This window comes from Simochromis diagramma, unplaced genomic scaffold, assembly GCF_900408965.1.
Source record: "Simochromis diagramma unplaced genomic scaffold, fSimDia1.1 OVJJ01000344.1, whole genome shotgun sequence".
NCBI classification, from domain to species: Eukaryota; Metazoa; Chordata; class Actinopteri; order Cichliformes; family Cichlidae; genus Simochromis; species Simochromis diagramma.
In genome coordinates this window covers 13,944,724-13,959,886 of record NW_024387375.1, presented here as the reverse complement: position 1 = coordinate 13,959,886, position 15,163 = coordinate 13,944,724, and the positions used below count along the sequence as shown (strand labels likewise).

The 15,163-nt window shown below is 38.7% G+C and overlaps 1 protein-coding gene across 6 annotated transcripts in view; it reads right to left on the bottom strand.

Moving 5' to 3' along the window:
- Positions 1-15,163, bottom strand: part of zbbx (zinc finger, B-box domain containing) — a 74,453-nt gene that overhangs the window by 20,196 nt on the left and 39,094 nt on the right. For all 6 annotated transcript variants that reach the window (XM_040009191.1, XM_040009196.1, XM_040009193.1 and 3 more), the window contains 7 exons: positions 12,951-13,110; positions 10,064-10,161; positions 6,538-6,659; positions 6,282-6,340; positions 4,996-5,177; positions 3,410-4,243; positions 784-1,004 (listed from right to left, as the gene is read on the bottom strand). In XM_040009191.1, coding sequence (XP_039865125.1) covers positions 784-1,004; positions 3,410-4,243; positions 4,996-5,177; positions 6,282-6,340; positions 6,538-6,659; positions 10,064-10,161; positions 12,951-13,110 — 1,676 coding nt within the window. The remainder of the gene's footprint in view (positions 1-783; positions 1,005-3,409; positions 4,244-4,995; positions 5,178-6,281; positions 6,341-6,537; positions 6,660-10,063; positions 10,162-12,950; positions 13,111-15,163) is intronic.

The window sequence follows — 15,163 nt, the reverse complement described above, 5'->3', positions numbered from 1 at the left end:
TCATTTGGGACCATTCAAGCACTGCCTTTTTAATCCACTCTGTTACTCTTTTCTTCCCTCAATGGTTTGCACCTTTAACACCACAGCTTTAGATGTCTCTGAGCTATAGATGAATAATGTAAAGTAATTAGTGTGATACAAATGTTATCTAATAGATCAGGTCAGCTACAATAAGAAACTCTAACTGTATGTCGCTGAAGCCTTCTCATTCAGTGCAGTGATTATGTCTAGTGTAATGAACTTCAAAAAGTTTTATTACTCAGCTTCAAGATATTTCCCAGATAAAGTTCAGTGGATGACTAGAATGACTCATTTGTTAATTCAATCAGTTATTTGTCAGCAATAAACCAGTTATGCGAAGCAAAGGAGGTCATACAAGATTACTCATTTCGTGCAGTAAAAATCTCTGTGCGGCTAAAATTAGACATATGCACCTCTGCATCAAAAACTTCTCACTTAATATTGTGGCTGAAAAATGTCTCAGTTAAGGTCATTATTGGACAATTTAAATGAGTCACACAGAAACAATGGTCGCAAATAGAATGGTTAAAAAGTTAATAGGTTAAGGTTCAAGTTACACCAGCAATAAAGACAAATCTCTTTTGTATTCGTTCCTGATTGTCAATTTGGCAGCCACTTACAAAGTTCAGCCATTTGCAATTTGCATAATATTCCTTCATTAGGAGAAGACTGATTCAGAGAAAATAATGCAATGACAGCTCTGTAATCCAAGGCTCCCTCTTTCAAGAACCAAAAGCAACTGGGAATACAGTAATATGTTACCATGGATAGTTCTGGCAGCTCTTCTGACTTATCAGTCTGCAAATCTTTTGTTGTTTCTGTCTCTGCAGGAACAAAGGAATCTTCTAGATGAGATATGGCAGGATTCTCTTCTCTGGAGCTCCCTCTCATTAAACGCCCTTGCATCTGTGAATCTTCATCTGAAGTATCTTCTTCAAGTGGATCCAGACCCAGGCTATCACTGGACATATCATCGCCACTGTCTTCAGGCGAAAATCCAGGAATACATGTTTAGAGAATGAAAGGTTTATTTTAAGTTATGATTACAATAAGTTGTTTGTTGTTTCATAGACTATGATTGTTGACTTTGATCTAAAATGCTATGGCATTATTATTATTATTACAGAATTATTGTCATCCAAACAATGTTGGACTAAAAACTGTTTATTATGACTCACACCACAGCAGCAGGATTTTCATCTGTATGATGCAATGAAAACTACAACAGCCCTTTCACATGGCGCTGCTCTGGCTGCTGCATTCTGGTTGTAATATGTCATTTTTAAGGGCACTCATAGTCTTTACGTATACATTAATTTTGCATTTCTATGGGCCACATGAACGTATGTCACGCTACGTTGTGGTGACAACAGCATGCACATGTGCCCAGCTGGTGCACTTGAACTGTACTTTGTTCCATGCAGCAGGAAACTTGGCTATGTATGGTGCAAACCATAGAAAAGAATGGGTCTCATAACACAAGGGTGCCTTTATCATGTTTCATATGAAAGGGCCTTAAAGCTTTAATAAGCTGAAGAAGCAAGCTTTTAGAGTTACACCAGCTGAGAAGCTACAGTAAGTGACATAAGGATCTAAAAGAAAAGCACAGAGGAGATGGATGAACAGGCAGGTGTGAAAACTAAAAGTAATACCAGGAACAGATCTGACAGAACAAGCCATTATGAACTTACAGCCCAGACTTTAGTCAAATTCAAAGTCTTTTAGTAATGTTTTTTTCTGAATAAAACTGCACTTAGCAAACCATAACCATTACATACACATTCAGGACTGGGACTGTAATGTGTGCGCAAATAGACCCAAACAAAAAGAGTAAGGAAAAAACTCAAATAAATACTTTACTTTTGAGCTGTGTAAATACTCCCACACAGCTCAAAATACTCCTTTGAGCACAAATCTTTGATTGTTCCGTTATAAGAGTTAATTGGTTAGTAGTAGTACTAAATGTTTAGTGATATTCATATAAATGTACACAGCAAATAAAGTCTGTTCCTATCTTTCCAACCATTTGTTTTGGGCATACATCTGTACACATTGAGATGCATGACATTAACTATGAAGTTCACTGAAAGTACTCTAAGAGGGAAGGGCAATTCTCTGCTGCGTAATTACCTTCCTGTCTGTTCTAGCTTTATGTCAGGTATTTACTTAAAAACTAAACATTAATCAATACTAATAAAAAGAAAAAGAACACTTTTTATGGCTGGATCTAAATTGGCTTTGACAGCCCAGTGGAATAAAAGAAAGCCATTACTGCTAAGATCCACAAGCAGTTTATTCATATAAACTGCCTGACCAGTGAGAATTGTGTTCAAACTGTGGCATGACAAAGTGTTCTATTAGGAATCACTTTACTGCAAAGACCTGTGCTTCCCCATCCATAAACATGGACATTTCTTTCTCCTATTTTCTTTCTCCTATTTGTGATCCAAATTTGACTCCCCAGACATTATTGTCTGGTCTCGAGAAATCTCAGCAAATGCCTTGAAATGCAAAATGTATCAAATCAATTTATGAGAAATAGACTTCATAATAGAAGTATTCTCTATGTACAAATTGTAGCTATGCAGTGGAAAGAATATTCAGGAAGTAGGGCATATAGAGATGTATTTGCCTTTGCATCCAGGCAGACTTTAAACCACTAACAGAAATATCAGACTATGTAATTATTACTTGCTCAAAACAGTTTCTAACCTCTATTACCCGGTTATTTGGAAAGTATTTGTTACGCATGCCCTTTACCTCTGCTTTTCAACCTTGTTAGCGAGTGACCTTGTACCAAACCCTCCTTGGCCATTAAAGCTGAGGTGGAAATGTCATATCACATGATCTAAGAGCTGTTAATTGTATGAGGTGTAAATTGGCAATGCTTCTTCACAAGATAAGGTAACAATTAAATCTCTCATCTCATCCGCATTTTGTTAGAGTGACTCTAGAGTAGATCTGTAGTTAAAGCCAAACAGATCATTGCGGAGTAGTTTGCCAAGTTAATTTATAGCTGCAAGAATAAAAACAAAAGTGACATGACATGATAAGCATGTGAGAGAACTGAAGATGAGCTGAAACCACACAAAGACTGTTTTCACCAACTGTTTTGTCTTTGACAGTAACAAAGAAGCTTTTATCAGTCACATTGTGAGTCCATCTATTTGTAACAAAGATTTCTAACAATGTAATGTAATGTAATCACACAAAAGCAGTTTAAGACAAACCACTCTTAATAAATAGTTAATTTAGCACCCATTAACAAGACTTTCATTACAAAAACAAAGTAAATATTGGGTCTAATTGTTGCTCATCACCATCAGTACGCCCACAGGCACACACAAAGATAAATACCAGAGTGGGCACATTACTGCACTTCACTTACCTACTGATAACCTCTCTTCTTCATCCACTTTAACAGCAAGAACATTGTTTTGGGTGACTTTTAAGAGAGATGATGATGGGATATAATTTGTATCCTGTGACTGAGTTGACTCTGTTTCAACAGACCTAATAACTGGAGCGTCCTCAAATGTTTGAGTTGACCTATATGTAGAGTGTTCATCTGGAGGGGTCGCATCAAATAGAGATAACTTTGACAGGGTTTCTGAAGCCACAGCACTTATTTGTGATTGAGCTGGTTCCAAGTATTTTGCTGGTGAGTGTGCACTTGTAGTCTTAGGGGACAAAGGCAACTGGAGTTGATTATCTGATAGAAGAGATTCTGGGTCACATAAGAAATACTGGGATTCCTTTGGGGACATCAGATTGCTTCTTGGTGATTCACAAATCTTTGGGGAGGAAATAGGCTCTACAAATAACCGGGAAGATTGGGGTTGATCTGGCAAGAGAGCTGAGTCCGAGCATTTCTCTAATGGGGCCGGATGGTTCACTTTGGGCAATAAGGTTGAGTCAGTAGAGCTGGATGACGAAACTGTGAAAGTAGACCTAAGGGGAAATGATATGGATGGAGGAGGGGAGAGATGCTCTTCTGAGATTGGCGACCTGCTACTAGTCGTAACTGAAACATCAGCTGAAGATTTGGGAGTTTTAAGCTGGGAATGTGGTAACAAGGAGATATGCTGTGGTGCTCCACAGTCAGCTGTTGATTGGGGAGATTGGCGAGGTGACTTTGCAGGTGATGTCTTGATTGACGACTCGGAAACTGTTGGATTCTCAGCAGTGGGGCATGTTGACAGCTTGCTTTTAAATAGATGTGCTGTGTAAAAGATACAAATAACATTCAGTGCATTGGTTGCTTTTGTAAGCATGAGTTCAGATAATGGTTCATAAGCATGGCTTAAAGAAAAAAAGGTTGTTAAGGATTTTCAGACAGACCAGAATCACTATGCTTGAATGCAGAGCTCCAGTCACTTTTCTTGTTCTCCTTACTTTACTAGATCAGTGTATTAATATTTATGCACCACTTCCAAATTGCACAAGTCTGAACTGCAGCATTAATGGACATGTACAAACAAAGAAACACCTGAGAAAACAGAATTCCAATAATCTGCACAGGCTTTTGGCTGACATGGACAAAGATTTTAACAAGAGAGACCCTGTCCACATCCAGGAGCGCAGGGAATGTGTGGAGAGGGTTTGCAGAGAGAGAAAGAGTATCACAGACAGCAGCGGGCCACGCATATGACAATATGAGGGAATATACAGGAGGCTGTGAAAAACCTCAGCACAGTTTTGAAACAGATGTCCTTTTTTTCTCTGCCATCACAGCCACATTGCAACACAACAGAGTGTTACTGCAATCCCCTACTGCCTAATACCTGGGGAATTGCAGATGTACTATGCTTTCCTTTCTATGTATGTCTATGTATGTGTGTCAGAACTGAATAAAGTGAGAAATATTAATGTAAAAGTGACCTACATCTAAAAGAAAACTTGCTGGCTTCTACAGTCTGATACAGATTAAAAAAGCATGTCATTTACTCTTTCGCTGCAAAATAGACAGCTCACATTTAATCGAGGGCCCAGCTTGTGATGTCTGAGGCTTAGATGGTTTGAGCTTCTGAGCTAGTCTGGACTGTAGTGGTGCAACAGGCGAAGAAGGGCCGACTCTTAAGGATCCATCATTTGGTAGGGCTGTTTTGGGCACCACCGAGTTTCCTTTCTGTGAAATCCACTGAACAGTATGGACCCTGAGTGATGAATAGAGAAAATTTGTGAATCTATGTCCATTTTTAAAAGTCAATCAGAGAGACACAAACAGCGCTCATATGTTTTAATAATTAAATAATTAACATTTTTGCAAAAACCTTAATTGACTTTGTTCCAGTGTTTCCTGTTACATGTTGTGTAATGATATTCATGCTAGTAAATTAACAGTTAAGGCCTTTACACACCAGACGTGTAAAATCTGCAAAAATATTTCATGAAATAAACATTTCATGCGTTAAATGCAGCTGTTCACAGCAAGCACATAAATTCACTTAAAGAATCTGTACCATTTCTGTTTTTTGTATTTTTCTGATCAAAACAATCAGATCTGAACAATCAGACTACTGCATTTGGCAACAAGCGCACTTTTGACTTTAAAACACACAACAGTACTGCATATAGAATAATATAGAAGTAAAAAATATACTATTTTACCTCAGACACACAGCTGGACATGCTCCAGGTCAATCGGCTCTCTTAAATGCTTTCTCTCCCTCAGACCTGCACACAACTCTAACTAACAAGAGTTCAAACTGCACCACTGACATCCTGAAAATCTTGAATGCAGCAGTGATACAGCTTCAACTCCTGGATCAAACCATGAAATTCTGCCCGCTGCTGCCTTCTCCTGAGAATTGGATGAACCCAGTATCTCTTTTTCTTCCTTTTCTAGTTTAGAAACATCAGGACCCGCTCATCATCGCTTGATGTTGGTTTCATTTTCTTTCCGTGTGTTTTCTGAGGACGAATTTGCTGTAAAAACTCTGATACATGTTACAAGGTAAGCTCGGCTCCAGAAAATTCAGAATTTCGTGTTGTTTTTTCGCAAAACGCGCCACAGTAGATGTGTAACGACCTTTACTGTCACAATCTTTGATGACTTCTATCAGCTTCCACAACATTTTCATTTTTAGCCATCCAAACAATGCTTCTGTACTATAATGTATTTAATAAACATTTACAACAAGTTGATAACTAACCGTCCAATAACATTTACAAACTAATTAGTAAGCTTAAACAACTATTATTTAGTAATGATGGTTCCTGTAGAATGTTACATTTTCTTTTTTTTCTTTGAGCCTTACTCTGTGCTGTTGTCTGCCTTCTTTTCAGCAGCACTGAGTCCCCTCCTGTCTCTGCTTGTCTGTGGACAACAAATGAGATCAGTGTTGTGACACATGATTTAGACGGGAAAAAAAGAGAAAGAACAAATATGTTAGTGTTGTAAAGTCATGTGCACAGGTGTTAAGTTTTTGTCTTTATTTTTCCTTGTTTGTCATGTGTAGACATGTGGTCACTGAGGTGTAATCCTTTAAAATAAAATACTCCAGTTATTCTCACCTCATCCAGGACTTCAATGCGGAGGCATGACTCAGGTGTAGTAACCTGTGGCTCAGGTCCACCCATGCTGACAGGGACAGCAAACAGTGATGCACAGTAGTGGCGAAAATCCTCCTCCTCAGCTACACACACACACACACAATCAAAAGAAAACAAAAAGAGACAGAGCCGTGCTTTCTGATATGTTGTTGATGGTGTGACCTGAAGAATCAGTTGCTTTTCTTTCTGCTTTGTTACAGCTTGTACTTTTTACTTATAAAGCCACTTCTAGATTAACATAAATATAAAAGGTGATTTTTTTTCTGTACTAGTAGATTTCTAGTCACTTAAAGTGCAAGCCATTTATTATTCATCATTTGCACTGACAGAGAATTTACTATTGTCTTAAGCATCATTTACAGACCAGGCCAAAACTCAACTCCCAGGTTAACTCTCAGTTTTTGGCAGTTAGCTTGTCTCCTAAAGTTTGGCTTTGGCAGTCATGCAAGTGAGCTAGAGAATGACTAATGATGGATACAAAGTGTTCTTGCTGTCAACTGCAAAGAGCAGAAAATATCTGACTGTCTGATTTTGGCAGAATGGCTACAACCATAAACATATAGCCATAGGCATAAAGAAGTATCATCAGCAACGTGTTGATGAACGTGCCATGATAACCTGATACCAGCATTTCTTTTCTAATCTCTTCCTACATGTAAAGGAGGCCACAGTGATACAGGTGAACACTTAGGTCTTCCTATGTTGCTGACACAGCAGGAGCTGAGTAATGCTCTCACTGCTAAGGAAACTACTTTCCCATTCAAAAAATTACACCAGACATTTGTAATAGTCTACTATCTCTGGGACAGGTTTTAATGTCAAGCAAATATTTACAAGCTATTACCGTTTATATGGCTATTTATGCAACATACAAAACAGTATACCATGTTATACTGTTATCCTATCATGACCAACACAATTGGCACATGAATATACATGAAATTTCCTTTTCTATCAGTTAATTTGCCATTCTTTCACTCTTGCTAATGATGCTGTTCTGCCTTCTTCTTCTCTCCCTCACTAACAATCCTTCTATCACATCACCACATGGGTTTGACAGCTCACGAAAATGAGAATTTAAAAGAAGGGGGCGCTCCCAACATGCCGCCAGAAAACAGCTTTTATTATTCATGGACACACACAATGCCCTCCCTTTTATATTCAAAGACAGGAGAGGAGGAGAGATTCTGCAACCTGTTGTAATTTGCATGCATTAGAAAAGTTTGAAGCAGGTGGAAGGAATAGTTTATCAGCTGCTAAACAGCTCGACATTTCCCAAAAAGACAAGGAGAAAAAACACTGCTGTCTTCCTCACATCTGCATATAACCAAAACAAAGTATTAATTATTAAATTGTGAGTAGAGAAATGAAAGCTGTAGTATGAATAACTGTTTTATTATTATAATAACTGTTTTATATTATAAAAGGAGTTAGAATATAATTAGCACTTCACTGATTTGAGAGTATGGAAATGATGAAGGAATAATGAGTTGTTTGACTCTCTATTACAAGCAGGTAAGAGCTGTAAATAAATGTGCAAATCTAAGTCTATCAATATGTAAGTGTAGATCTTGAAAGCTCTGTATCATTTCCTACAACAGCGCATCAAAACAAAATAAAGTTTACATAAGAACAGTCCTGTAAATTAAAGTGCATGTATTTTCACATCAATAACTCCAGTTGACTAACATTTACATGGCATTCAATTGAAATCTGAGGGCAAAGACATTCAGGAAGAAAAAGCTTTTTAAAACGTCATTTTGGGCAAAGTCTACAAAATACTTGTGGTCGAAACGACCACAGAAATTAACCCTTTCATGCGTGAATTATGGCAACCTCAAGTAGGACTTTTTATTCATCTTTAGGCATGAACAAAAAAGATTTTTGAACTTCATTTTTTAAACATGGACTTTTCAAAGAGTTTTTTACATGTCCACTTAGGTGGACAACATACATTTTGAGTGGGTGGCAGGGTATGGAGTGATACATCAGTGTCAGATGTAGTGGTTTTTGTGCATGTTTACCATCAACACTGACACAAATACAAGAACAGCCTTTGAATAGCTGTCCACTGTAGTGACCACTATGCGTGAAAGGGTTAAAGCTTATCTAAAGTAAAATGTATATACGCTGTTTCAGAAGTCCTAGAATCATATCAAGATGGCTAAAAGGCTGCCAGACATGTTTCTAGAAGGTCTTTGGCTTTAATGTGCAGTTTTGTTGAGGCATAACTGAGTTTGTATTGGTTTATTATGATTTCATACATTCAAAAAAGGGATATGCAGTCAATGCTATTCTTTTATATGAAAATGATCAACTATTTGGCTTCATTTTTGATTAAAAAAGCACAAAAAAGTGAGCTCTGGGATAAAGGAGGTTAAGAAACCTTCTGTTTGGGAAGTTTATTCAAGGGCAGGGCATTGTCTAATAGACAATTTGTAGCCACAGTTAAAACCACTTGGATACAGTGGTGTAATCCACTTTAAAATAAACAACTAAACTCTCAGGGTCATAAACACCAAGACCTGACCTAAACTGTCTGGTCCTCTAATAGCTTTCTAAGCATTATAAAGTAAGGGCAGTTCCTGTCTAGCAACAAATAAGGTGTGCAATCAGGTTCTCCTTCAAAATAAATTGTTCTGGGTCATTTTGATAGTAAGAATGTACGTTGTTGTAAGAATCACTATGTGGGCACAGCAGAGAGATGCTGACATATTTATTTCTGAAATGCACTCTTGTTATTAAACACATTTAAAGAGAATTTGAGTGACTTTTTCTTATCAATCATTACTGCTGTAAACACAGGAAATTTTGACTAAAGAAAGATTTGAGATAGACAGCTATTCTGAAAGGGGGGAAAGCAAGGTCTTGCAGATCCTAACAAGGTCAGGTTTAGAGTGAATCTTGATTGATATGATGAGAGGCAGTTGACAGCCTCCGAGTCCAGAGGTTTGGAAGGGGAGAGTTAATCTTGGTATATGTCTCCTTTCAGCCTCAGCTGGGGGCAAAAAGTCAGGACACTAGTACTGACTGATGAGCTCCAGATCGTGTGCTCCACACTACAGGCTGACTTCCCCCTCACCCCATTCCTTACCCTGTCAGGCTTGAGCCACCTCTAACAGCCCTCTGCCCACACAATCACAGCCAGTGATTACCCGTCACAGTGCCACAGTTGGATGGGCAGGTACTGATACGTCTGACCCATTGAGAGGGAAAGATTTTGCCATTGTGTGTTTCTGTATAAGTGTGTGTTTGGAGTGTGTGTAGATTTGCACTTGTGTTATCTGTCAAACTACTCAGTCCTGAGCTGTTTATTTGTTTGGTAGAGAGCCTGGTTCTGGGATGTATTTCAGAAAAGTGATGTGTACAGCAAAAAATACACAATTCTGAACATAGTATGATTGTGTCCCTCATTTGTTTGTCAAAAGATGTTTATAGGCTTACAGATGTACTTCTTTATGCAGTTACATATTAGCATGTGTATTACCATTAATACTGCTTGGAGTCTCCTCAGCGGTTGTAGCAGGCAGAAATTTTTGATCTGCAGAGACGGCCTGAGATGATGGGTATATTTCAACTGGTGTTCTGAAAACACAGAAATCATATTTAGAACAGTGGATAAGGATAGACCCCAGACAGAAAAAGTAATTTAAGTAACAATTTAAGTAACTTATTAAGTGTCATGTTTTCCTCTTTCCCTTTATCACCTCATTATGTTGCTGAATGATTGACAGATGCATACCTACATATGTCCAACACACTATTCCCTTATGTTTTGTGAAATCAGCCTGCTGCATTCTGATTTTTTTTTAAAAAGGAAAAAAGAAAGAAAGGAAAAAACACACACTAATACCCCAACTTCCCACTGCAGGAAATGTGCGGCAGACTTTGTAGATTACTTTATTTAATCCTGAACACTGTTTGCCTCTCCTTAGTCCTCCATGGACCAAGCTAGCTCTCTTCTTCTTGCAAACAGTACAGTACTTCACATGATGTAGCCTCACTTACTAGCCTTAGGCTGTTTGCACATTTAAGCTTTCACTAGAGAGCAGTAAAAAAAAAAAAATAAAGATAGAGGAGAAAACCTTCAACCAAGTGATCAGCAGTGACTAGCCCTGATAAAGTGTTCCTGCAGATGATCTCTAAAAATAATTTTCTCTTTTTTTATGTATGAACTAATAATCTAATGGTTTTGTCATTATCACCCTATTTTAAATTATACAAAATAAGAAAGCCTGGACCAAACTGCCTGATGGTGCATAAAGATAATATGGTGTATGAAATATTTCTTTTTCTTTTGTACTTTGACAATGTAAAAGTGCTTTAAAGCTACTTTTTGGGATTGCAATAAACCTTACATCAAGCCAGGCTCAGGTCTTAAATTTTGCAATCATCTAGCACAGTTAAACCAGCCAGTAAATGCAGGTGAGGGTCAGTTCAGATGTCAGTTCTATATAAGCCTGTGCAGACTTTTATTTCAGGGTTCAGTGCTTTGATCACAGATACTTTGACTCTGGCAGCTGATGGAAGAACGAGCATTCACTTACCCTGACCACACCGCCTAGCCAGCTCAGGAAATCAAACTGACGCACCCCCCCGGTCACAAGCTTGCTTTCTGTAACCTGCAGGCCATGCACAAATCTACCAAGATGGTAGAGTTATGACTCTAATATAGCTGAGCACTTCTAGTGAATTCTTTAAAGCTCTTTCCACCACTAAACTCCTTCCTTCGTTCAGTCTTTTTCCCATTATTATTGAAGCTTGTTAAAATTCAACCTCGACTTTCTTTCTACCAGCCAGTCTCTTTGTCTCTCCATTAAGCTCTGCCACCATCACCGCTGCAGGCTTATTGCACTCTAGATTGGCTCTCTGGTCTATTCCACAGTTAAAGGCTGCTACAGCTGGGGACTTAGAGCGTTCCTGCTCAGGCAGTCGGAGGACCCAAAACTGCACTCTTCTTGCCTCATCCCTGACCTGCTCTCCAGTGGACTACTCAGCCCAAAAAGAAGCTGGTTAAATAAAGGCTGTAATAATGGGACCTGCTGAAGCCAAGCCTGCAGGCGGTGTACTGCACAATAAGTAGTAAGAAACTGCTTTATACACTGGTGACTGATATCGGCTGGTTATGAAGACCACAGGGAAGCAAGAGAAACAAGTTCCGTGGTAACAAAAAGTATCATAACAAATCTATGTATGTGTGTGTTTGTGCACAGCGTGGTATACCTCTGACCCCCTTACAGGAGGCAGCAAGAAACTAAGGGTGTATATGATGCTACAAGGACAAGTTGACGTAAAAACTCGATTGTGTGGTTGTATCTGCGTAACAGAGATGTCATCAGATACATGTGAGACATCTATCTGGTGACAATGATACGTCGGTACCATAGGTATCATAGGCAGCACATGTACCAAGTAGCTTAGTTATAAAATTTATACTCTGCTATTAATTAATACTTAGATTTACTACTGCATTGATTCATTTGCAACAGCCTTGAAACCAACAGTGCTGTCTTCAGGTCCTCTAGTCGACAAAACAATTTCACACAGCACAGCTGCAGACAGGCAGGAACAAAGCCATAAACACATGAACAGCAGCACAACACACTTGGCAAAGCATCTTAAAAACCAGCACCCCAGCCATTATGAAGAATTTTGTGAGGAACACTGAAGTAGTTATAAGCGGTTATAACTGTTAACCTGGCTGCTGCACACATTAATCTAACCTAACTATTAGCAATTACCCAATAATCACACTAGCCATCTGTTATCACTAAGGTAGCAGTAAGCAGTTATGGCTAATAAAATGATAACCTTCATGTTGGAGCTAGGCAGCAGACATTATCGATCCTGCCTGCCTGTAATGTTATTAGACACCGTTAATTTTAAAAGAGAAAGAAAAGGGGAGAGAGAGAAAGAAGGCGTGCAGTTTTGAACAAATTCAGCACAAAAGCCTAATTTTTTTCCTAAAATAGACAAAGAATGCTAAGGTAGGGTGAGCATCTTAAGCTTCATTTTACTGATCTAAATATGATCAACTAAACAAACATCTGACACATTAATAACAACATTTGGCCTACACAAAACGCCAAAATACCATTTAGCCATTATTTAAGGAAAAGTCACAGCAGTTGGTTATAGTATTAAAAGTTGTTGCCAAATACACGATAACATAAATAAATCAAAAACAAAACTTTGAGCTGATACTGCTTTTAAAGCTCTAAATCATTCTAAACAATAAAACATTTGCAAGGAATAACGAACAGGGGAGAAGCATAACTTTTCACTGAACCTACTGCCTGAAGCTCATGACAGAAGCCTCAACATGGTTTTGAATATTAACTATATGTGTGATGCATGCACATTTCTATCTGTACCTCCGGTGCTTCTTGAGCAGCAATCTGTCCATGTAGGTAAGGCTGTTTTTTGTGAACTTCACCTTGACAGGAACCCTCTCTCCCCCCCCTCCTCTTCTTTGTCCTTCAGCTTCTCTGTCTGGAGGGAGGGCAGTCTGGGTCGCCATAGCTGACACTGATACTGGAGGGAAATGGGGAGAGGGACATCAAACAAAAATAAAGTTAAGATGTAAGAGGTGGGAAAAAATGCCCCAAAGGAAAAAAGATTCAGAAAGGTAGAATAGGTAGCAGGAAAACATAATCCGGCAGCTTCTCAACACACTCCCCTCAAAAAGTGAGAAAACACCTTGTCACCATGCCAAAAGTGCCAAAACACAAACAGACAGGAGAGAGCCCTGTGGGAATAAGAAAAAAGATGTATGAAATACTAAAGGAACATAGTGAGCGCATGAGAGAAAATAAAAGATAGAAATAAGAAGGAGACATGTTATGATTGTACTCCAGACACTTTGGCAGTCCTCAGTGGAAGCTTTAAATTGGGCCTGGGTGCCATTGGCCTGACAGAAATAATTAGGGCTGGAGGGGCTAGTAGCAATTTGCAGAGCAGAGCGAAAGGAGAGAGGAGCAGAGTCTGTTCACGCAGTAAAGCAGAGAAAATAGGAGGTCTAATAAAAAGCACAAACACCTAGACACATATACAGAACCTGGAATAATAGTGCTAATAATACACACCCGCATAAACCTGAGCGCACAAACATTATTGCAGATGCAGATACACAATATCTGTGAAAAGACACAAAATTGCCTGGAACACTTGCGCGTGTACACATATGCATACACAAAGCTGAGGCGATTAGTGCTGTGGTGTGGAGTAGGGCACCCCTAACACTCCTCTCATTATCTCAATATGCAACAGCCATGGATTACCCTCCTACTGCAGTGGTAAGCACTTTCTGTAAGACCAGATCAGAGCAGATACAGGGAGAGGGAAAGCAGGAAAACTGAGAAGTAGGTGAAAATGCAAAGGAAGGAAAGAGAAAGAGCTGAGAAAAAAATATATTTGTTGGTAAAAGCTGAATACAAATGTAAGTGTATACATTAATCTGATAGCCGTAGTTAGACACTGCAGCTTGGTAATGAAGCTATACAGTGCTCCACATACATTCTATCCCACTCCACTGCAGGAAGTGTGTGTTGCAGGAGCAACTAGCTACAAGTCACTGCGACGGAATGGAGGCTGGAAGCTTGATACCGACAGATGGTGTGCCATGGGTGTGACAGATGACAAATCAAAACTGAGCTGGTCTCAACTTTTTTCCATCAAGCACCAAACATCATATGCTTCCATGTTCATACATACACACACACACAAGCTCAGCAGTGAAGGCAGATAGGATGAACATGGCATTAATCTTCAAACAACCACTTTTCATGATAAAAAAAAAAACAAAACCATAATTTTCTTTAGCATTTAAGCACTTTTAAAGAGCACTCTGGCTTTTAAATTAATGCAGAAATGAAGTTTGCTACTCTTCAATCCTCAACTAACTTTCAGCACAGTATTTGAGCCCAGCAATAGATTGACAAGAGTGGAAAATGAGGAGGTGGTACTAGAGAAGAAGAAGTAGAATAGATACAGGGTATGGTCCAGTGCAAACCAACTCAAATGCCCTCCAGCAGATCACCTATCCTCTGGTACAACAGAGTTTTAATAACGTAAAGGATTGTTTTTTCAGCCGTGGAGAGAGGTTCAAGCCAGGGCTAAAGAAAAATCTTGGGTCCCAAAAATAATAACTGGGAATAAAAATACTCATTCAAATCCACTTCAAATATCTTTAAGGAGCTGTAAAGTTAACTCAAAAAACAAATGTCATTTATTTCTAGAAATTCAAGTCCCCTTCTATCAAAAGTGATATTTTACAGTTGACGCTGATGCTGGATGAACAACCTGTTGTGACTCTAACGCTAATGAGATGCAGTTTTAGAAAACAAAACTAGTACAAAAGCAAATAGGAAGCAATCAAAACATAGAAGCAGTGGAACGCTGCACCCATTAGTTAAAGCTCCTAGTGTTTCCCAGTTATACCCAAGATGTCACATTCACATAAAAGGTAAGCATAATTTTTGATATGCAGGTGATGTGTAAAATATATTACAACCAACATCTTTCCCAATTTGTCTGTTTAGGTTCTCAGTCATTCAGGGCATGGTGGTACAAAGAGCTTGGAAACAAG